Source organism: Neodiprion fabricii, chromosome 6 (assembly GCF_021155785.1).
Source record: "Neodiprion fabricii isolate iyNeoFabr1 chromosome 6, iyNeoFabr1.1, whole genome shotgun sequence".
NCBI classification, from domain to species: domain Eukaryota; kingdom Metazoa; phylum Arthropoda; class Insecta; order Hymenoptera; family Diprionidae; genus Neodiprion; species Neodiprion fabricii.
The window spans coordinates 13,694,091-13,719,653 of NC_060244.1; the positions used below are offsets into that span (position 1 = coordinate 13,694,091).

General features: G+C 36.9%; 2 protein-coding genes across 2 annotated transcripts in view; both read left to right on the forward strand.

The window, feature by feature from the left end:
• LOC124185018 (dipeptidase 1-like) overlaps positions 1 to 25,329 on the forward strand; it is a 1,685,273-nt gene extending 1,659,944 nt beyond the window's left edge. Inside the window, exon 13 of the mRNA XM_046575303.1 lies at positions 23,431 to 25,329. Within this exon, the coding sequence (XP_046431259.1) occupies positions 23,431 to 23,520 (90 nt within the window). The 3' untranslated portion in view covers positions 23,521 to 25,329. The remainder of the gene's footprint in view (positions 1 to 23,430) is intronic.
• LOC124185022 lies at positions 11,540 to 13,921 on the forward strand. Its single transcript, XM_046575330.1, has 6 exons — positions 11,540 to 11,652; positions 11,879 to 12,004; positions 12,085 to 12,231; positions 12,332 to 12,555; positions 12,643 to 12,811; positions 13,217 to 13,921. The coding sequence occupies exons 3-6, from the start codon at positions 12,111 to 12,113 to the stop codon at positions 13,477 to 13,479; spliced, it is 777 nt and encodes a 258-aa protein (XP_046431286.1). The 5' UTR covers positions 11,540 to 11,652; positions 11,879 to 12,004; positions 12,085 to 12,110; the 3' UTR covers positions 13,480 to 13,921.
• Positions 25,330 to 25,563: the final 234 nt, after the last annotated feature.

Genomic DNA, 25,563 nt, shown 5'->3' on the forward strand with positions numbered 1-25,563 from the left:
AAGAATATTTGGAAAGAGTCCGTTTGTTGCAGGAATCATTATGAAATTCTTGGTTTTCAATTCGTGCTACTGCATAACTTCTGGGTTTCAGGTTTCATTTCCAATCTCTAAATGAGATTTTTTTTGCTCCAGACAATGCTAATACGAAATGCAGAAATAATTGCGGTAAATGGAGATTTACAAGCTCTCAGTCTTAGAAAAGGACTCTGTGAAGAGTGTAAAATTGAATTTGGTTTTAAGTTGTCGTGCAACTAGCCAGCCAGATGACACCGTCAACTCTAATTAAATTTAAAGCCATTTTCAACTGGAGTTATTTAACAATTCCAGATTTAGATTGATTCAGTTTGCCTAGCAAAATTCAATCCCACAATCTAATTGAGGACTTGAAAAACTATTTATCTGAATTTAATGCCGAAAGGAGTAAAAGTAAGCTTCAAAATAAGATCCTATCTCAAATGGCATAAAGTTTGAAAAACAATGCTGGTCAATAATAATGCTTGAATTCCAATGGTGCACAGAATGATTCCCTGGTAGAACGAATTGGCAGCAACGGTTAAGTAACAAACTTGTCGCTATTGGCTCGATCAAAGTGAAATGATGGAATATTTAGCCATTATGATCTGTAGTATATCCCGCTCTTCAATTTTGCCTCAACTGATGTCAAGAAGGTGGCGATGACCTGATGAAATTCACTCTGGCACCTGATGTCTGACGGAATAACCAGGTTCTATGGTTATAATACTTGCACCGCTCGAGAAACCAGGATCCTTGCCACCTAAACGTTTTGACCATCAGGTAAGGCATAATTTTCCTCGTGTTAATCAAATTTTAAACTTCGAGCCTGTTGAAAAAAAAACGAATTTTATCATTGAATCCATGTTAAAATATTGTAATTGTCATAGATCACGTAATTAGAAATTTACCTACATGCTTCCATGCCTGACAAATTTAGTCCCGCTTTGACAATGAATTATTTCGTACCTGAAAAAAGCTATTATTATCAGACAGGATCTTGTGGTATTTTTGGATACAACTAATTTCCAATAAAATGCACAAAACATAAATCGTTAATGAGACGCATTTCTAATTTTATGTAAATAAAAATCTGTTCACAATTAACGTTGTTTTTAGTCACCTACCTCTGTTTGTCCAGACTCCCACTTGTTAATGACATTTCACATTGAATTTCAGATTTTTTCTTTCAATAAATAACATGCAATTCCTGTATGATTTGATATTTGCGTCGGTTGAATATTTTCCGATATCGACCACGGTATTGCTGAACGATAGTATTCTTAAACAATTAACGCTACGTAAAAATAAACAGCAACATAACCTCAATCCGCGGTTTTATGCACGAGAGATTTACGGTTCTTGAGTCTTGTCTCATTTTGTGTACGTTGGCCCCCTGCTCAGCAGACGAAAACATGGCCGCGGGGCGACTTCACCGACCAATGAGATCGAATTATTTGGTGCATGCGCATTGTATGTATAGTTTCAAGAGATTGTCCCGGTATACAAAGCTATTATATTTATGTACATATGTACATATATTTATATTACAGTTTTTTGTCATCTGTCGGTCGTGAATTGACTGTTTCTTGAGAGGGTTCTTCATTTACTTATTTGAGGGGGTTCGCGGATTGAGAGTTGTCGGGCGCGTCTAGAATCTACGTTCTCGGGTAACAAACAAAAGTAAAAGAAATCTGCTAATTTATTCTCCATTTTTTCGATCCAGAATTTATCGTCACGTTTTATTTTATCAAAAATCAATCCCTTTGGCGTCTAAATTATAAAATAGCACCACTTCCTACTCGTAATTTGTAGAAGACCTTGGACCTGATACATGTAATTATGAGAAAACTCTAGCTTGGCTTTTCCACCGATTATTTTCGTCTCAAATATCAATTTTGTGTCCCAAAAAATCTATCGAGTGAGCGTGGCAAGCGAGCAAAATTTTTAAACGTTCAAGTGAAATCCTACAAAAAGTACTGATATCCCCAAACAGCACCTCTGGTGCAAAAACCTTCCGCCAAGTATATTAATGTGACAGCCACCCACAAAACAGCTACCTACAAAACTCTCATCAAATCAGATATTACAGCCAAGTATAATTTATTCAGAAACTAATGATGATTTTGATGTACTATAATTAATTATGACAAAAAAAAAAATTGAAATCAAAATTGAAATTGAAAAAAAAAATTTTTTTATTGAAAAAAAAATGGAGATAGTGGTACATGGCGGGCCTTTTCAACACAGGCACAAGAAAATACAAGTCGAGCTACATACATAATCGCTATATAAACATGGGCCCGCCAAGTACTACGTACTCCGATTTCTTTTTTTATCAAAATTTTTGTTTTTTTTCTTTCAATTTTAATTTTGATTTCAATTTTTTTTTTTCGTCATCTTTAGTTATAGTATATCAAAATCATCATCAGTTTCTTAATAAATTATACTTGGCAGTAGTATCTGATTTGATGACAGTTTTGTAGGTGGCTGTTTTATAGGTAATGTATGCATGTATGATTACCCCAGAATTACGTCAAGTTTATTTCTGAAAACAAAACGCGCGTATTTTAGTGGCCTCATACGTACGCGCTGTATTCACTTCGTGTGGAAAATTCGGCCAGATACCTTGTATATTTACCTTTAATACTTGGGTAGTCACAATAAGTGATGAGAATATTCCTTATGATCGACAAAGTGTAAACACTAATGCAAATTGCCGAATAGTGATTTTGATCATTTAACCTGAACATGTAACAAATTGATGACATATTTTAGCGACTAATGCAAACCGGGCTAGTACCACACGTCACAATGGATTCTAGTTTATATTTTCGTATGTATAAAAAACTTAAGAATAAATTTATACTGCTATTATGAACAGCAATATCGGCTCTTGAAAGTACCTTCTTAGATAAGAGCCCTGCGAATATTCGTACACAAGTGATTAAATCTCGAAGTCGGAAAGGATGCGACATCAATCATATAAATAATTCGCTTTACCTAATTTTTTCCTGAAATTTGCCAAAGTCTTTGTGCCGGGTCGTTTCTTCTTCTTCAAAAACAGGTTCCTTCTCTTCTTAGCCATCGCGGGAATAAATACTAACTCGAAATAATAAAAAAACACGGTGGAAAAACACAAACAAAAAAAAAAGCGCGGAACACTATCCACGTGCCGACCGACGAGGATTCGAAGGAGGGGGATTGTAGTGGGGGGGGTTTCAGTCTACTCTCCTCGCCTGTAATTTGCATGGTGGCCGGCCAACGCGGTCGTGGCGCTAGCAGCCACCCGCCTTTCGCGCGAAAAATTTGCTGTTTTATGCTTCGCGATTTTCCTTCTCATTTCCTCATTTTTGAAGATAATTAGGTTCTCAGGGAATCACTTTAAAGATGAAGAATAGATCTGTGCCACCTGTTTTGCCGAATTTCGAAAAAAAATTCACTGTCCACTGTGTTTCACTTCAAAGATAACGTAGTTTCAAGTACGTTTTTCGCAAATCTGAAAGCGAAATCGAAAATTCGGCAAAAGAGGCGACATAGATCTATTCTTTATCTTAAAAATGACCCCCTAAGAACCTAATTACCTTTAAAAATCAGAAAATGAGAAGGAAAATCGTGAGTCTCTGTTCGCGCGCGCTCTTCGAGGCATAGGCAACGCCCTTAATTGAAAATTGAACGTAGAGTGTCGAGACGAGCGATGATTCTGATTTTCGTCGCGCTGCTGTCACGTGATTCTTCCTCAAATTTTCGTTATTATAATTGGGCCAGCAGGTCACGTAGGTCGGGTCTACAGGTAGGCGGCGATAATCCCTCGCTGTTTGTTTTCTTCTTCTTCGATGACAGGTATCGAGGTATCGGGACGTCGGACGGTGGTCGGAGATGTTTTCCCTCAGCTGTGCGGTGTCGTTGGTAAGAGGGGAAGTCGTACCACTCGTGTGTTGTTATATTGAAGTGTGCGAGATTATTGCGTTACCAATATCTTGGACTTGCGACCGATTGTACTTCACTCCTTGCCTTACTGGTACTCCCCGTTGTGGCTATTTCGTTGGCGCTGCATCCCGGCACTCGCTCATCGGAGCCCTTATGCCAGAACGATCTGGTGGTAATGGCCCTCGACCCGGATCGCCACACTTATCCACCAGATCCACGTGGTCAGCATAGTCTAGCCTATTCCACGCCACAGCCCTTCGATAGGACGGTTTATTAGGAGAAAACCGTCCTCTATTTGATAGACAACGACTTAGTAGATGTGGTCAGTTCAGCCTCAGGCTGATGAGTATCGTCGACGGGAGGCTTTGTTGTGTTTTTGACGCACAGCCCTGTACGCCGTCTGGCGATTCATCCGAGCGGTAAAAGCATTGATTCGTGGTTCGGCTCCTGGCCGATAAGTCTTAAATAGTTGGAGGTACTGTTTGTGCATCACGCACGACCCTGTTCACAACTTAGATAGGCATCCATCGGGAGTGGCTTCAGCAATATTCGTTCGTCCGTAGTTGGTGGTGGTCGGTGTTGAGCTGGTACGTGACCCCTGTCAGGAAATGTCCTGGTATCTCAAAGCGGAGATCTCGTAGTCGCTTCTTGTAGAGCGTTACAAAATGAGAAAATATAATAGAATGAGCTTAACAACGAGAATTTCACTTAAAGACAACTAGTCGTTCTTTTTGGAGTATTGGCCTCAGACGTGCTTTCATTATTTTTAGTGATATTCTGTAAGTAGGGAAGTGCGATCGTTAAACCATGTGACGGGATATGAAATACCACGTCACAATACATATATATACATATATATATATATATATACGAATATATATACATATATTATATGCATTGTATATATTGCATATGAATACAAAAAAAAATTCACGTCTTTTTGAATTTGCCCGAAAAAAAATATTGACTGGGGTCACTACTCCCGAACGCTGTTTATCTTGCGCATATGCGAAAAGTCGTCAAATTCAAGTCCAAAAGTCTGAAAAAACATACAATGCGTACAAACACGAAAGAAATATGACATATAATTGGATTCTCTCGACAAAAAATATTTTAGGGGTAACTATTCTTGAACGCTATTAATATTGCGCTTACGCCAGAAAATAATCATATTTAAGTCTAAAAATCTAAAAAAAATATACAATGTATATGAACACGATGGAAATACGACATATATTCGGATTTTCTCTTAAAATAATGTTGTAGGGGATAACAACCCTTGAACACTGTTTATTTTACGTTTATTGAATTAAAAGAGAACATCGAAGATATTTTATTACCCTAGTAGAAATTTGATTAGGTCTTCCGTGCTACAGACTAGCACCTGATCAGGAAAGCCAAGTCTGGAATTCCTAGCCAGAGTCATGTCAGGCGCAACCGTGGTCAGCCGGTTCTGGATTTACTGATCCTGGGCCTGAGCAGGCGGGTCATTTTGAAGACTGCCAAGCTAGGCCCCGGTTCAACTGACAAGGACCCGACCAGTTGGGCTGAATTTAGTGCGCATGCGTGCCAAATATATATATATATGTTTCGATATTCGCCGTAATCGTTATGTCATTTCTAACCTATATCGCAGTTGAACAGTGAATCCTGTCAAGAACAATCAACTGCATGGGCGAACTCACTTTTTATTTTATTCATAACGCATGTTTCACTATAATTGTAAATCAAAGTGCGATGGAACCTTCTCATAAGCGTGCGGCCAACGAATCTGCGCGGCGCAGAATGAAAAAATCTCGAGCCATCCGACGGGCGATTAGCGAATTTGCATCAAATTCAGGTAGATTCGAATTTCATAATGCCTAATTAAGGACTATAGTTACACAAGGAATAATAATCTTTTGTGTTCTTTCTGGATGATATTTCACAAATTTGCAGTGTATATCCGATACCACTTGTCCAGTTTTGCCCAGTTAATTGAATCGTCTTTCTTCTTCTGGACATTCTTTATCAATTACTGCAATTTAAAAATGATGATATTATTCAAAAATTTCCAGTCCAAACAAATACATCTAAAATTATAGTATCTCATCTTTGGATAGTCAATTTGGGCCTCGGATCAATCCCAGCGAAGATAGATTATTTTACTTCGATTACTTTCCATAAGATATAGGAATCAATATGCATTGATCAAGAATTTTTTTATCTCTTCAGGTATATGTTTCATGAATCCGTTCCTATCCATTATAATTTATTAAATTTGAAAATAGGCTTTTCACTTCTTTTACCAAACTTGAAGTAAATATGTTGGTATTTCAGTTGTTGTTTTTATTTCATCAAACGTTTTTACACTTATTGCATGAAATAGATTATCGGGGACAAAAACAAAACTTTAATCAGTCATGTTTTGTACAGAGAAATCTTTGTAGTCACCCATCGAAGCAATAATTAATAGATTTCTTGATAGTGACTACTCTCAGTGAACACATGACCTAGATTTGACATCACTGGTAAGTCATAGCTAGGTAATTAAAATTTTACGTAATGTTGACATACCAGTGACATTCTTTGTGACTAAAATATGATTACGAATAAATAACATCATTCTGACATCATAATGAGATCAATGTGTTCACTGGGCTATATGTATACAGATTTAGAAATATTAATTTGTATACATATTTTCAAATTGTCAATCACACCCCTTTTTACAAACTCCTGCAGTATTTGAAAACAAAAGATAAGAAAAAAAAAAGAAAAAAAAGTGGTGGCATACCTGTTGTTGGGACAATAGTAAAGAAATTATAGTAGTTTTACTTAAGGAAATATCCTAGTGAAAAAGTCGATTTTTGTAGTACAAAGTTGTAGTATAAAAGGTCAGAGTTTTGCACCCATGCCCAAGTTTGTAAATTTTAAAGTTTGTAGTATTAAGTGGCTAGATTTTGATTTTCAACCTCCTGCAATGAAAATTCAGAAAACAGACCTCTTTGCAAGACTTCAAAGGGGTTCTGTGAAAAACTTGTTGCATTTCAACTTTCATCGCAGTAGGTTGGAAATCAAAATCTAGCCACTTAATACTATAATCTACAAAATTTTGCATCATGCTTTTGAAGATCTGACCTTCCGTACTATAACTTCATACTACAGAAATGGACTTTTTCACTAAGGTTCCCTCTTAAGAAACGAATTTACTTCAATCTAATGATAAAAGAAAAGAAGCTAACAAAGTATTTCGATCGGTTCTATAGAAAAAATGGATTTCACCCATGAATCCTCCGAAGATGAAAGTCACATGACACCGGAAGAACACGACAGAGAAGACGAGCACAAGCAGGATTACGAGCAAGAGGAAGAAGGGTTAGACAACGAAAGCGAACAATTAGAAAGAGGAGAAGTAGAGGTAGAAGACGAAAGTGATCAAGAGCGAGAGGATGCAGAGGTAGAAAATGAAAGCGATCGCGAACAAGAACTAGAAGAGGATGAGTTATACTATAGTGCAGAAGAGAACGATGTGGATGATGGTGTTGAAGAGGATGACAGTGACGAAGACCTCATCTGGCAGGAAGATGAGAATGAAGTTGACGAAATTGGAGAGCTGAGAAAATGGGCAATAAACTGCAATATCTACCAATCACATCTGGACAAGCTTCTATTGATATTAAGACAAAGATTATTGCCAGATCTACCTAAGTCAGCGAAAAGTTTTCTGAAAACTACATCATCCATATACAATATTGAAAAACTTCAGGATAGCAATGGAGCTTTTACATCTGAATTTGTATATTTTGGTGTTGCTAATGGCCTCAAAGCATGCATAAATAGTGAACTTCATGCCGATGAAACGATAAATCTTCAGATAAATATTGATGGGTTGCCTTTATACAGATCTAGTTCAAAACAGTTCTGGCCCATCCTTTGTAAAATAAATTTCAATCCAGATATTTATCAACCTTTCCCCATAGCTATATACTCAGGTGAAGAAAAACCAAATAGCGTAGATGAGTACTTGGAAAAATTTATCGAGGAAATGAATTTATTACAAGAGAATGGCCTTTTGATTGACGGAAGAACATTTCAGGTGAAAATCCAATGTTTTATTGCTAATACTCCAGCTCGAACTTATATTAAATGTACTAAAGGGCACGGCGGCTACTGTGCATGTGAAAGGTGTACTGTACATGGTCAACGATGTAATCGGCGAGTGATATACAGCTCAATAGAATGTCCCGAGAGATCCAACGCTACATTTCGGGCTGCAGAACAACGTGAACATCATAATGGAATTTCACCGCTTACCCGTTTGAAACCTGATGTTGATATGATCACACAATTTGTCCTCGATTTCATGCATCTATGTTGTCTGGGCGTCATGAAAAAACTACTCAACTATTGGTTGCAGGGTGATTCAAATATTCGATTGAGTCGATTTTACAAAATTAAACTATCCGATAGAATGAAACACTTAAGATCCCAAGTACCATATGAATTTGAACGAAAACCAAGGTCAACTTTTGAAATTGCACACTAGAAGGCAACGGAATTTAGATTTTTTCTATTATACTGTGGTCCCATCGTGCTTAAAAATATTATTAGTTTACCATTGTACAAGCATTTCTTACTACTGCACGTTTCTTGTAGAGTATTGAGCACTCAAGCGCTGTGTTTGAAACAAAAGTATACGGACGTCGCTAAACTTTATCTAAAAAACTTCTTCTTACTAACACGGGAATATTATGGAGCAGAATCTCATATCATGAACTTACACAATCTTATTCATCTAGTCAGTGATGTCGAAAATATGAAAGCTCCTATTAGTAGATTTACAGCATTTCCTTTCGAAAATCTTTTGGGGAAATTGAAGAGAATGCTGCGTTCAGGTAACCGACCATCAGCCCAAGTTTGCCGCAGAGTTCATGAATCATTTTTCGTGCAGAAAAAAAAAGTCACCCTACCTCCAGAAGTGCAGATCTTAAAACAGGGTGCGGAAGATGCTGATGGTACTATTCCAATATCAAGACTAAAGTATCGAAGTTTTACCCTCACTACCGCTGCGCCTAATAATTATGTGCTTACCAATACTCAAGAAATAGGCAAAATTGAACGAATATTCACGAGAGGCGAAATCATTGGAGTTAGTGGAAGAAAGTGGAGAAAGAAAAAGTCGCTGTTCACATACCCTTGTGATTCTAAAATACTAAAACAGTGGGAACTTGAAAAACAACCATCTTCAACCACACATATATACGATTTACAATCAATTGAAAGTAAAATGATAATATTAAGCCTTAAAGAAAACAATGAAAAATTTTATGCAATGCCTTTTCTTCATATGTGAAATTTGGACTGATATAATTACGGCAAACGTCGAAGTAATAATATAAAAAATATTGTGATGGCTACACCTTTGAATCTATTAATCTAATCTGTGATGTCCGAGTCGTTGATTAATAAGCCAAGGTTTTAGTTGGTTAACATTGTACTTTGTTTAATATAACAATTATGCGTCGACGAGAGCACGCACTTGTGCCTGGTGTTGCAGCCTAATGGGAACATGTGTAACTATGTGACGTCATTGGCCGATCGGGACAAGTCGAATCAAGTCGAATAGACGCGCGGCGCACGTGTGGAGAATTATATACTCGTGATTGTTGGTTTTCGTGGTCGAAATTTCTCGTTATTGGTAGAATCCTACGTTCTTCGCGAAAAAGTGCTCAATTATCGTCGTAATAACAGGTAAGCAGGTCAATAATTATAATTTTCTCGTGGCATTATGTCTATAGTTGCATCTCATTTTACCAATAACATACAACTATTTATCGCATTACCAGATTGTATTCTCACAGAACCTATAAAGTGACGATATTTCAACACATATTATAATACATTCGTATTTTTCTATAACCACAACGGTATTTTGAATACTTCTTGTATACACGTGTAAATAGACAACGGCATTCCTAACAATAAAGTTATAAAAATCGGGTTTCATTGCATGATCGCGCGAATCGCCACGTGGGAATTTCTCGCGTCTGGCTTCCAAATTCAACGTGATGGTTCTCGAATTCACAATTGTTCCATGTGGTGCATATAATCAGATTTGAAAAAGTCAGTTTTGCTGTTTTCATGTCTAGAAGCTGTTTTTTGAATATCTAATCGAAACAAATTCATTTTTATATTATTGTGTCCACTACAAGATTGGGTTGACAGGAAATATGTGTACATATGTATTTTAATTTTGCGGGTAATATTCGAAACAAAATTCAATTAATGTAATTAATTTGACCAAATTACCGATTTATGTATTTCAGACTATTTCTTCCAACATGTCCAAAGTTGAAAGGTACTTGTATCAGCTAGTGAATTTCAAAAACACTTCATCGACGCAGTCAAAATTATTAGATATTGACATACTTCCTTCGACGTGGATCACGTTTGACGTTGACAGTGGCCAATGTGTTGGCAAATTTATGCCGCCACCTTACAATGACGAACAAGGAGTAGCTGCAATGCACGACCTTGTGAAAAACTGTGCACCACCACCAAAAACTTGGCCCACACATCCGTTGGAGCTAAGAGGCCAAGCGAGTAAGTCAATCTCCATATTACATTCGATTTACATAATATGTCGATTGTTGACGGGTCCTAAGAAAAAAGATGAAATGCGTCTGTTTCCTCAGGACCCGTCGATATTATGAATCGGAATATTTGACCCAATTGCCATTAGACTTTCATGATATCGTTAATTTTCCAGAGACGTACAATAATGCATTGGAAAAGTTAGAAATATTAAGAGAAGAAAAATATGCCTATACCAGTGATTCAGATAAAAGACCTGAGGAAACTGCAAAGGAACTAGAGCGATCATATCGCCCTAAAAACATCAAAATAGATGTAGTAAAGACTCAAGCTTTATTCGATGTGCCTGAGCTCAGTGACGAGATCATTGAATCTGATTGTTCTTCTGTCATGTGTAAGTACTTCATTTATGAAGTCATGATTCATTTGGGCAGCAACTCAAGCATATGAAGCTGAAGCTTAGCTTAAATTGCTGCCCTAATTTCATACTGTAAGCTTGTTCTACGATTCGCTTACGAGACTATTACATATTCTGAATCATGGTCGCATAGCGTACAATCTGTCAGCCCTCAGCTTCTCATGTGGTAGAGTATCGTTCATAGCTATTAACTAATATATAAGTGCTAAGCATAGTTCCTAGTCATAATTAACAAGGTGGACCTCCGTTGTGTTCCATTTGGAATAATCTTAATTGACCATTGGATTTAAAATCATGTAGAATAATTATAGGTAGAATAATTATAGAAGGTCAATGATGGTCAAAATTCAAGCAAGTTGCCCATGACATGAACCAATTACTGGAAAGTAGATAGGTTATGGCTATTCACAACATCTCCACAACTAAGGAACTAGTCAGACGTCATTAATCATTCTTTAGCTAAATGGAATTATATCCCACAGCTGCAGTTGCAGACAATGGTTCAGACAGAAGTACTAAGAAAAGTTCTGTACGGCAGTCAAGAAACAGACTTTGGGAGAAAAAGGCACGTTCTCCAAGTGTCTCACAAGACTCTTCCGATTGCAACGATTGCAATGTACGTGCCTCATCCCAAGCCATCAATGCTTTGCCCAAAAGTGTGAAGCCAAAACCAGGTTCTAAGAAAGACTTCCCAATAAACCAAAGAGATATGAAGGGTAAAAAAAAGCGGCATTCCCTAAGTCCTTGCTCTCACTCCCCCGACTCTAACAATAGCAATGTGCGTGCCTTATCACAACCAATCGATACTTCGCCCAAAAGTCACTATCCAAAATCGGCACCAAAGAAAGACTTTCCGCGAAAAAAATTAGATATGACAAGTAATTCGTTTATTGTTCAAATTTTGATAAGACAATCAAAACAACTCGCTATATATCTTTCTAGGTACGCAGAATAAATTGAAGTTTGTTCAATCCAAGACCCCCTCAACTAATGCTTCTTCCATTAGTTAACATCAAAGTTCACATAGAGCTAAAAATGTGGTACCAAAAAAATCACACTCGACAAGTGGTAAAAGTCATTTGCAATCATCAATTAATCAGAATTAGATAGTGTAATATGAAAAGTCAGAGAATTTATAACCTTTTCAGTAGCCGAAAACTATCACAAGTCAGCTATGTTGCAAGGGATCGATGATGATACTGGCCCACAAGGTTCTAGTTCGTATTCGCCAACTCGTTCACAGAATTCCAAAAACCTACCAACACATCTGATAAGTGGACCACAATTGGCAAAAGGTCTCAGACACCACGTACTCATTATTACGGCTTAATCTCCCAAATTTGTGACTTGGATTTTATTCATGGTAGTATAATTTGCAATCCTATTTATTTTTAGATGAGAATATTGTAAGAATGTTAAAGTCTCTCAGCGTTGACGTACAGGATTTGGTAAAGGAAGTGCGATCCTTGCGCAATATCATTGAAGTCACCAATGGTGCCCAAAATATTCAATTACCAGAAGAGATTGAAGACATGGAAATACCTATATCAAACATGGCGAAATTCGTAATTTTTGACGAAAAATTAAATAAAGAGAATTCTGGATTCCGTAACAGAGTGGTAAGTTTTAGTGATCGATAGTGGTTAATAAACTTATTATTGTACTTAGACTGAAACTGTTACATTTCATTTCGATACATTTTCCAGGCACGCTCTTTACACCTGCATATCGACCGGGATGGGGTATTGTCAAAAAGCATCAAGTCGATGCCTAAACACTACCTATCAAGAACACTACTATTGTTGTTCACTGCAGTAAAAAAGACAGAAGGCAAGGAAGTCTTCAGTGAGACGAACTTCTGTAAAATCATAATGGGTAATGATGTTGATGTTGTATTTGATAAGTATGTATCTTAAAAGGCTTTAAAGGATTTATTTGCGAAGGCTCGACTAGTTCAGTGGTTCACCTTTTGTAGTGTAGTCTGATAACAGTTATAATTTTCGAGCAGTCAAGTCTCATACATACGTTGCTAGATAAGGTGAAAGTAGAACCTGTTGACTTCGATTAAGTATTTGAAGATGAGGGTTTGTCCAATTATGCAAAAAATAACATCTAGCAGAATATAAGGTACATTTTTGAAACTTCAATCACTACTGTCGAGTGAACAATTCTTTGTTATAAATCTAATAATTAGTGAAATTCTGCTTATTTTTGAGGCATATTTACAATTAACAGTGAAGACGAATATTAGTTTCACTTCCATAATTATTGCTTTTCCAGGAGTACTAAACGCACAGCATGCTAAAAACGGGAAATCACCAATAAAAAAAAGTGTATTTTACAAACAGCTTGGAAATGTAATCAGCAACGCAATCGATTGGGATGGAAATCGTAAAAAAAGAAAAGAACGCCGAGAGGCTAACCTGAAAAAAAAAAATAATGCTATACCAGAAAATGAAAATTCCCTGCCGGAAAGGGACAATGCTAGCCCGAGGACTGACGATACCTTTGAGAATTCAGATCCACTTATGTTTGAAAACTGATGTTAATAAAACAACAGTATGGTCTCAAGGACTTGCAAGAAAATCAAACCAAAGTAATAATGTTCAAACTCAAAAATATTCGTTGTTTAGAACGTATCGGAATACTAATTATTGCTAAAATAATACTGAAACTACATGTGATGTTAAAAAACTAGTCAAGTATTAATTATTGCTAAAATACTGAAACTATATGTGATTTTAAAAAAACTATTAAAGTATGTATTAATTATTGCTAAAGCAATAGTAGAGCTGTATGCGGTACCAAATGATAACCAAAAACTACAAATAATATTGAGATGCTACTTAATTGTTCGAAACAAGTGATATATTTATCATTAAGACAGACTATATTTACATATGTAAGGGTGAGCGGGGCAAACGGGGCAGCGGGGTATAGGGGACACGTCGTCCAATAAAAAAATCCGGAAATTTTAGATTTTTTTTAGATTGACAATCTTAAAAAAAAAAAAATCATTTCGTAAATTTTCAAAAAAAAAAAAAAAATCATTACAAACATATATTTTTAATTTCTGACATCATCGATAAAAAAATTTACGATTTTTTAAAAAAATATTTTCAACGAGATTTTCAATTATAAAGAAACCTAGAATTTTCGGAAATTTTTTTTTATCGGCTGAGGTGCCCCCCTTTACCCCGCTCTCCCCTACATATCAATATTCATATTACACTAATGTCAATAAATATAAAGTAAATAATAAATATTTGATATTGAATTTTGTTTCTACATTATTTTCAGTACCCATCTAAATACTGAATTTAGCCGTGTAATGTGATCAGTAGGGGCTGACGGCGCGCTGGATAGGTATATTTAGGAAACACTGATAAGCGCCTCATCAGCTGGGTTGGTTAGGCGCTAGCCTGGCCAAGTGTAACATCCCTAGTCAGGCGCAGGGCAGTTTGCCACCTCAGAAAATAGTCAGAAACGAGTTGAACTAGTCAGCGCCTGACCAGCGCCCACTCATAATTTCTACTAGGGTAGCCGCGGTGAATGAATTTCATCACGTGGAATTAAGAATTGAAGAATCCCCAGGTTTTCAAGAACCATACAAAGATACTAATGCCCAAGTAATAGAAGATGACATTATGTATACTTTTACCTATCAAGCCTGTGCCATCTACAAATGAGTGTACGAAAGACGAAGAAGATGTATCGTACGGTTATAAATCAAGAGCCGTAGATTTTTGGAGAAGCGGATGAAAAAGAAATTTACGCATTGACACTGTAAGAAAAAAATTTTAAAGAGTAAAATCTACAGATCAACTGCGACAATGGGCTCATTCGTTAAATAAAGGTGGCATTTACAGTGAAAAAATCACTAGAATTTGTGACATTAGGTTGAATAATTCTAAAGTAGCTGTCGACGCCGGTTTCATCGTTCATGATAATCATTTACACTAAAGGGCCTTACAAGCCCAGAAAGAAATTGGCCATAAAGATTTCCGATTACAGCTTCAAAAAAATGGTTATATCGATATAAACACGCACACCGAATAGGAAAATCAATAAATTTATCAGTAGAAAAACTTCAGAAGATGCCGAACGGTCAAAAGTGAAGGCAGATGAATTTGTGGCTCATGTTAAACACGATATAGCAAATTTTGGAATTCAAAATGTGTACAATTTCGATCGAAGCGGATTCCAGCTCGGGATGCATTCGGGAAGAACATTGGCTGTCGAAGGAGAAAAGCAAGCCTTGTCCAGTCAGTTAAATCTACAACCCATAGTTACATAATACAACCGCTGATATCAGCTGAAGGAAAACTTTTATCACCTCTCTTTTTGTTGTTAAAAGAACAAAGTGGCAAGTTCAGGCCGGTTGTACATGCGAATTTATTCAGACCCATTATTACCTATATAGCGGCATCAAAATCTCGAAAAATTACTTCAGGTACAAATATAAAATAATTTTTATTTAACATTCTTACTCACAAAAATATACCTTAAGCCGCATTTGCTTCTTTTCATTTGTTTCGGGTCACTTTGATACTTGGTTGATGGAAATGTGTTTTCAAAATGTAGAACAAAGCAGCGTATTACTAATTGATTTATGGAGTGGTCACTGTCTTACAGTAGTAGCAGAAACTACACCCCGAAATAGAAATATTATTCTAAAATTAATACCAACAGGGACGACGGTAAAAATCCAACCTCTAGATGTATACGGTTTTTGAATTTGGAAAAATTTCGTGCCACACTTTTCAGATAGTGCCATTCTGATGAATCATAAAGTCAGTCAATATTTATGAAAAAACATTGTAAGACTGCAATTTTTGGTCCACAATCAATAAATAATCCTCTCCGCGATACATTAATCTTTCCAAATACTCTTGGTATAAATCTGGATACATTGATGAAAAACTAGAAAAATTGGAAAATCCAGTTGATTTCAGTTTCGGGGATTCTCGTAAATTCCATTGCGAAATCGAAGGCTGCACAGGCATTGCTGTTATTCACGGTGTATCCTTGTGCTTTAAACACTTTTTCGACGACCATCATTGTTGTTCAAGATTCGAAAATTAATAATGTTTTGTTTATAATTTTCGTAATGACAAGTTATACCAGTAAAACGTATTAAAATTCATTCGAAACATCACATTGTCTTTGTTTCAGATGATTTATTTTTGAGCCTTTGATGATAAAGTGAGAGAATAAAAAAAAACCTCAACAATTGAAAGCATTTTAAGAGTAGTTCCGTTCAGTATTTATGGTCAAGAAAATCCAAAGACATGTCATATTTCCTTCATGTCCATACGCAATATATATTTTTTCAGATTCTTAGACTTAAATTGAAGCATTTTTTGCGTGCACGTAAGATATACAGCGTTCAGGGGTAGTTAAGCCTTTGAATATTTTTTTTCGAAAAAATCCGTATATGTCGTATTTCCATCGTGTTCCTACGCATTGTATATTTTTCAGATTCTCAGACTCGAATTTGACAATTTTTTGCATACACGCAAGATAAACAGCGTTCGGGGGTAGTTGCCCCGGCCAATATTTTTTTTCAGGAAAATCCAAAATCATGTAAATTTCGTTTGTATTCATACGCTATATATATTTTTTCAGGTTCTTAGACTTGAATTTGACAATTTTTTACATAAATGTGATTATATTTAGGGCTGGCTCACCCCCTTAAAGTTTTTGTTTATTTTCATGAGAAAAATACATTTTTCATTTCTCTTTGTGAGCAAACTTTTCCAGTTGGTTTGGTTGAAAAATATTATGTTCTTGTAGATGAAACTGCCGAATAGCCCCTTGACATGCTTCACCTTAAAGGGTGGCTTCACCCCCTTAAAGTGTTTCATTGCCGATAAAAAAAAAAAACGCGTGTCACTTAGTTTTTAGTCTACTATAACATATTACAAAAGAAATCAAATTGGAGAGTTCGAGCTGGGATGCCTTCCTTGTGAGTATAATTTCTTTCAAAGAATTAATAATAAGAACAATTCAGTTTTCTGTAGAGAAATAAGCAAAATAACGATCACATAAAAAATAAGGAACATGCAATTAGTCACTACACAATTATACGATTGCATTTATAATATGCAGATTTGAATCCGTTGGTGAAAGTCAAAGATAGACAAACCTGAGCCACCTCTATTCGGACATCATCTAACGGTTCATAAAATTTGGTATAGACTTGTTCAAAAAATTCCGCCAGTACGCAAATAAATATGTAAATATGCACTTGACTTCTAAATATGATTATTAAATTGACTATGAGGACAATAGTTTAGATATTATATTTAGGTTGGAATTCACTACTTCTATGTACACCATGTGATAAATACCGCAAGCGTTAATGAATATTAATTTATGTAAGTGTAAATGAATTATTCATCCATATTAGATTAAACTGTAATATAAAAATATAAAATTCTGGAATTTACGTAAACTAAGAAATAAGCATATAGTTGAAAGTATTGATATGTAATGGGGATCAAAAAAAAAGTTTCTGCCGTGTAACGGTTGTAGCTTGAAATTGAGTGAGCAATTGTAATTAATGTGATGAATTGTTATTGATTTCATGAAAGAAACCTGATGATGGTAGGCGGAGCTTGCAGAAACATCGTACAGAAAAAATTGTTCTATACGATAATCAGTGATTTAGCAATAATATTTTGCTCAGTGCGTGCCGTTTGAAGTGAAATATTGAAACTATATAGACATGTCGCTAGAAAGCCAGCAGTGCAGATGGATAGGCAGATAAAGTTAGCAGTTGTCAGGCTAGTGGAGATTGGTTCAGGACAATAAAAGATATGTGAGTGCTAACTCCAGAACAGCTATCGATCGTCGTTTGTGCGGGGAAGTTATCATGTTGGAGTTCAATATTTGTCTGTTTCAACGAATTGATAATCGAATAGGAATCGTCCGAGTGACTGTGAAAAGTATGCAGTTGGATGAAACAAACAAAAGATGACGACTCATCACTGCGTTTGTATGTATCATTTCAGGTAACTTATTGAATATAGAAATGTATAGCATACCATTTCACTACAGGTATTTACATTCATATCAGTGTTCTTGATAAGCAGTTAATGTTGCCGAACTATCGATATGTTAAGTTGGTAGTTGGTAGTGTTGGATGAGAGTTTGTCACACTCGAATCTCGCGCACCTGTGAGCGCCATTGAAAGAAAGGCGTCAGTGCGAGTATAATACGAGAGGAGCGCTGGTGTACCTGAGCATGTACAAAAGATAGAACGAGAAAGAGTCTGTTCCGGTCAATGTATCACGTGGTGAAGAACACGTTCATTTTCTTTTAATTAATAAAATTGGCTTATCGTTTTGAATCAATCTGCAGTGTGTCATTAAATAAAAAAAATTATTACCCGCTTCCTATTCCTGAAAAATAACAACAGGTAGTCTCGTGGTGTCATTCATTCTGACAAGATACATGGTGCATTAACTTTTGCATCACCTGCGGGCCACCTTTTGTTTTGTAATGTCGTCACGCTATAGTAATACATCTTTTTGTTTAAATGGATTGATAGTAGAATACTAATGGTCCGAGTAACTGTAAAACACAAAATAATAACCAATCGAAGAAAAGGTTTCACTCTGTCGCTCCTCATTCTTAAAGCGTATTTTATATGAATCAAGGCTACGTAGCAGATATGAAATATAGCAGTGTATTCATGTCAACTGTGAGATTCGAATCAGCAGACAGACTGTGTTTTTGAACATATAATTTTGAAAAACTGGTAAATTCGATAAATTAACGACGGAGCCAGGAATCGAACCTGGTATCTAGAGATGCTTTACCGGAGCCTTACTCCACTAGACCACCTAGCCGCCCTGACTCTGATGTCGTTAATTCCTCTCATCACCAGTAAGTTCAAATTTGTTTTCTTGTGCTGTGACAGTATGTGTGAATATATAAAGTGTTCTTCCTCTTCGAGCACAACTGTAAGAATGTCTGTAAGTGTGTTTACATTTTGGAATCTGACGCTTCTGATGCGAAGCCCGTAAGACAGTCAATGACCGTCTGATATTGGAATGCGGATATGCATTATCAATATTAATATTAATCACGAGGCATTTTTCATTGTTGAACATACAATTTCGAAAAACTGGTAAAATCGAAAAATTAACGACGGAGCCAGGAATCGAACCTGGTATCTAGAGATGCTTTACCGGAGCCTTACTCCACTAGACCACCTAGCCGCCCTGACTCTGATGTCGTTAATTCCTCTCATCACCAGTAAGTTCAAATTTGTTTTCTTGTGCTGTGACAGTATGTGTAAATATATAAAGTGTTCTTCCTCTTCGAGCACAACTGTAAGAATGTCTGTGAGTGTGTTTACATTTTGGAATCTTACGCTTCTGATGCGAAGCCCGTAAGACAGTCATTGACCGTCTAATATTGAAATGCGGATATGCATTATCGAATTAATTTTTCGAATTCATCAGTTTTTCAAAATTATATGATCAACAATGAAAAATGCCTCGTGATTAATATTGATATTGATAATGCTTATCCGCATTCCAATATCAGACGGTCATTGACTGTCTTACGGGCTTCGCATCAGAAGCGTAAGATTCCAAAATGTAAGCACACTTACAGACTTTCTTACAGTTGTGCTCGAAGAGGAAGAACACTTTATATATTCACACATACTGTCACAGCACAAGAAAACAAATTTGAACTTACTGGTGATGAGAGGAATTAACGACATCAGAGTCAGGGCGGCTAGGTGGTCTAGTGGAGTAAGGCTCCGGTAAAGCATCTCTAGATACCAGGTTCGATTCCTGGCTCCGTCGTTAATTTTTCGAATCAGAGTCAGGGCGGCTAGGTGGTCTAGTGGAGTAAGGCTCAGGTAAAGCATCTCTAGATACCAGGTTCGATTCCTGGCTCCGTCCTTAATTTTTCGAATTTACCAGTTTTTCAAAATTATATGTTCAACAATGAAAAATGCCTCGTGATTAATATTAATATTGATAATGCATATCCGCATTTCAATATTAGACGGTCATTGACTGTCTTACGGGCTTCGCATCAGAAGCGTAAGATTCCAAAATGCAAACACACTTACAGACATTCTTACAGTTGTGCTCGAAGAGGAAGTACACTTTATATATTCAGACTTCGTTTTTGATTGCATGGTTTGTAATCAATTTGAAGCATCGTGGTTGTCTAGTGTATCGGATTGGTAATTCGGACATATTCTAAGTAATGGTAGAAAACATACAAATTAATAAATAAATTAGTCATGCCCTTGGTAAAAATGGAATAGTTGAGACTGATCCATTCATCTTCCACATGTCATGTAAATAAACGTAATCTAATGAGAATCAACGTCCGTAACATACTGTCTGGTTGGAGGCATTATGACTATTCTTCCACTGGCTTCGGTTAGCATTGCTTAGTGAGATCCATGACGAACGAAAAACTTTCTCTTGGGTATTCTCTTGCTAGCCATCTCATAGTTATTCAGTCTGTTTGGCAAATTCGGATCGATTGCAGAATACCGCATCTTCGTTAGTTCGATTCTTTATCGATACCTAGCTCAGAAGATTTTATCTGTGCAATCACAAGAGTTCGAAATGCAAATGTCACTGAAAATTAACATGAATCGGTTTAAAACTACAATTATCGTATTTTTTCGCTTTTACGACACTAGATCGCTGTTCACTTACTCACTTATTTCATAAAGCGATCAGCATGACCGATTTTCACCAAATTTATAATTCCAAGATCGGACTGCATATCAATGAATAATAATAATTTATTATAAATATTTCTACGATCGACAATGTGACTAGCGTGACAGCACCAGGGGCGGCCATTACGGCTGAACGATCAACAATACCATCGGAGGGTTATATTATTAACTGCTCTACCTAGCGGCTAACTTTTCATCGACACACTTTGCAATTTTATGATGCTATAGCAGCTAAAAACGGATTCAGATCCATGATAAAATGAATAGGTGACAAGATTTTGATGCCAAATTTTTGTGTTTTAAACTTGAAGTCGGTTGGTATACTCGTTTCATAGCAATTGTATTCACAAGACGCTCTGGCGTAGAAAAGAAGAAAAATATTGTTTTTTTATTATCTTTGACAGCTAATACTGTGCAAACCTTTCGACAGGTTTCGATCAGACTCTCACGCCAAGATTATAATGTCAGGGAGTACCAGCTGTGTCAGTGTAATTCAAAAATATTCACACGTTCCTGAGACATAACTGGTTGGTTTCATACAGGAAGATAGGGAAGTAGTTCGGCCGGGTAAATAATTCTCGGCTGGCTCTTGCCTTCAAGGTAACTTGGCGGCGATTCGCTACTACGAATTTTGACACGGTTGGTGTGAGCTACTGGACGAGAGAGACACACACAGAAAGTAGCCTCTTCGTGCATTTGAGGCTGATAAGGAGAACCCGTCAGGGGTTACCCATGAATTTTGAAGATTATCGAACACATATTTCAGCTTACCCACAGACACTCGACCGTTTCCGAAAAAATGTCAAATAAAGTCTCAATATCAGTCTCATCAATCTCATAAAGTCTCGATGTTACGTCATGAGCCCCTTCGCACACTCCTTGCTCAACCGGATTGGTGGGGCAGTGACTGACGTTACGATTTCAAGATTTTGCGTCTCGTGTTTTTTTTTCGTTTTTTTCGTCAAAGTTTACTTCACGAATTTTCTTTATTTTCTTTATTCCTCATCGTTCTTTATTTTATTGATAAGTACAAGGACGCTTTATTATAATTACAATTCATTATTCCGAAGCAATTGTCAGTTAGTTCAAAATTGTGCTACAGGATACGAGGTTTAAAGATAATTGGAAATGACAAATGCATAATATCAAGTATTATTATTTTTGAACATTCATACCGAGAAATGTGACTGCGGCAAAAGTGCCTTCGTGTTTTGTTCGTGTGACTTGAACACGAAGAGACAATTCCCGACGCCGTAATGCGAGCCACTGCGCCACCAATCCCCTTGAGCAAGGAGCGCACGCAGACTTATGAAATGGCGTTAAAACTTCGACCGTAATTTTCTTATACACGGGCCAGTGTCTACAAATAACCGAAAATAGATGTTCGTTCATTTTCATTACTCTTTCTTCCTGCGAATTCTCGTGCAAATTCACGGATTATACCCTGCCAGTTCTTTTTGTAAGTAAGAAGGGATACTTCTGTTTCCCTAGAAAAATACTCAAGCCTTGAATAATCCTGCACGAAAATTGATCCTGCACCATTTGGACAGCGTGAGATGAAACAGGAGGAGGAAAGGCCGCGGAGTTTGTGTTTTATCTCCAGACCTATCTTTCCTTTATTTGGTCTTAAGAACTGGAGCCAGTCTCGATTCCGGGTTTTGGAACGCGAGTGCGTCTTGAGGATCATCCGTTGCTGTAAATGTTGTTCTTGCAGAAACTGGAGACATTAGTGCTGTTGCTGCTTCGTGTTTTTTTTTTTTTTTTTTTTTGTCACCGTTCAGCTGCCTCGCGCTGTCGTTCGGCTACCGTTAAGAGGAGCCGCAGTTGTAGCTGATTTACAGCTTCTGGAAGTTGTTGTTGACGGAGAGGGGCAGCGTCGTGTCGTTTAATTTGTTGTGAGATAACCATTCGAGTGAGCGACGTAACATTGGATACTGTAGCCGACTCAGAAACTCGCGTGGCTTCTCCCAAAGAAGAATTGTCCCCACAGGAGCTTCTCCATCGACGAGCGCAAGTGTTCTGAGCTCTACTTAGTTTCAAAATCGCGTAGTGAATTGAATCACTTGCACAGCTCAAATATCATGTTTCCGACACCAACTGTTACAGCCTCCACTCGTATCATATATAAATAAATGCTCGTGAACTATTAAAGCAATCAAACCAGCAACAAGATCAAAAGGTGGGAAAAAATGCTTCAACAGGCCGTACGTGATTACAGTTCAAAGTCTGACATAGAATTGTTTCTTGTTCACTCCATAACATTTGATAGTTAAGGCATTTATTTTCATCTATGATGACTACTAGATCAGGAAATGATGGGCGTAACGGGTAATTTCACCTTATGCAACAACACAATAACTTATATTTAACGGATTGATTCTAGGTTGAGCTCAAATGTGTCCCCTTCAAACCCGCAATCTAATGGAAATTTCGAAACGCGGCCTAAAATCATGAAGGGGGGGACTATCTGATAATTCTCATTGTAATAAGCTGTAAGCTTGTTATTGCGGTATCTTTGGCCAGTTTCTTGATACGTTAGTGGCGTTCGATGATTGTAGCTCAAAATGTTATGCTTCGTGCATCAGAAAGCTCTTCTGTTCCCTTTATTCCTAGCCGGAAACCCTGTGAATTTCATTTCCAGTAATGTCTCACAAATTGATTCCTATTAGACACATTTCAACATCTCGTTTCTTTTATATACACTCTTTCCAACGATAGTAATACTTCATATACATAAACATATAACAGGTTCATTTATTATGCGCAGGTCAGGGACGAATGGCAGAAAGCAGCTATACTCCCGGAGGAAAAAATAAGTCTACTTGAAAACGCTGCCTGTACTTATGGCGTTTCCTGATCTTCCCTGCGAACTTTGATCCCAGCAATCATCGAGTGGGCTAGATCAATCCGAATTCATCACATCACCAAAATTGTTGGACTACAATCATGAGTACAAGACAGTGTTTATTCGTTACCTGAACTGATTTTGTGCGATGTGAAGGCAGATACGAATACGTTCGAAATAATTGTGAATAAAATCGACAATGCCAAACTTTATCGAACACTACGGAAGTTTTATAGTTATGTCATTCAACAAAATACATCACCGAGTGTGATAAAACTTATTGTACAGAAAACTCAGCTGGAAAACGCAATGTAAAATACTTGTCATGTAGTTTACATGGTTTGAGATTCACCTACTCAAAATGCAGAATTTCTGAAAACTTTGAGTGATATTGCGAATAGGCGTTGTGTTAAAAATGAAAGAACTACTCAATTGAACTATGTGATGGATTGAGCTTTCATGTGGTCGACATCTCAATAATTATTCTCGTATTGTTAAACAATAAGATGAAATATATATCACCCATCTACATGCACAGAGCGCGCGCGCGCGCACATACACACACACTAATGCACACAAACGCGCACGCACCTCACATTATAAAATATAGATCTGTAATTGTTTCTGCTTATATTGTTCTTCGCAACGAAACTTGTGGTTTAATAAGAGTACTGTAGCATATGCATTTTCATGGTAAAAATCATTTGCAGAATGAGATTGCATTACACATGGAGTAATACTCGTTGAACGTATCGTACAAGTAAACACCTCTATGCGTGCAATCATGTGTTCATGCAAAATCTGGGCAGCGCTGTACAGTGCTCTGATTTCCTTCAGAGGCGCATAAATAGTCATGTTTACTAAATTTTATCGAATTTTATGGCTTGGATACGTTACAATAGAGACTGGTTGGTGCAGGAAACGTATGGATTTTGCGGTGTATGAAACTCAACGTTGATGTTGTCCGATTACGTGTACTAATAAGCACATTCACAAATTGTTCGCAATCAGCATAACCTTATCCATACCTTACAACAAATTTTGGACATGCGAACAGAGCTCGAAGAAAATGTGTGAAACCTGGTTTTAAGTGTACTTGGTGGAATCGTATTAAATTTTACTGCATACACCTCTTGAATTACTGAATATGCATGTACTAGGATTCGGGTATAATATTTATATTGCACAAAACGGTATTTATTTTCGGGCACAGTTACCCATACGGTATTACAAGAGCTCATGTCCAACCTTTCCTTAATTTTTACCGACGTGCCACCATGGCCACGATATCTATCGCCCAGAGTAAAGACAACCAAGGTTACACGTTGATTGTTACGTTATTGACAGCTTAGGTAATGTGGGGATCCGCTAACTCAAGTGCGCGCACAATGCGATGCAAGCGAGTAAATGGGGAGAACAGCCCATAATGTTTTGTTGTATAAACGTCGATTGACGTAATCTTAAATACTAGGTGTGAGTGAGAAAATCCAGAAACTGTGAAAATGACGTAATCATCGTAACGCGATGAAAAAGTATTAACTATGTTTTCCAAAACGCATTACAGAAATTAAATTGATTAAGTCTCCGTGTGAACAATGGGACTTTTGATGCACAGTCGAAATTTCATTTTCGAGTTTCGCTGACATTGATGAAGGGTGAGGTTCCGCTCTTTTCTTTCAAAAATTTGGGTAGTATTAAGCGTTGATCTGTGACAAGGCGCTTGAGTCCTTTGATCATGATGTGACCTTAGCGTACGCTCCGTTTTATTCATGCCATTAAAACCCTAGTGTTCACACGGCGTTGGTGATTTCGCAGGTGGATAGACGATATTTTTTTTTTTGAATTCTTTCAACAGTTTTCTTTATTTTTTATTCTAAAATAGGTTGATTTGAAAAAAAATAAAAATTTCGGTTTGCTGTTGTAATTGTTTTTTTTTTTTCTCACAACTAGGTGATGTAATGTACGACTTTTCTACGTTCATTTTTACTTCTTCCTGCTTCGTTTAAGCTCAGCTACGCAGGTTCTTGAGGAATGAAATATCAATCCAAGCCGAAA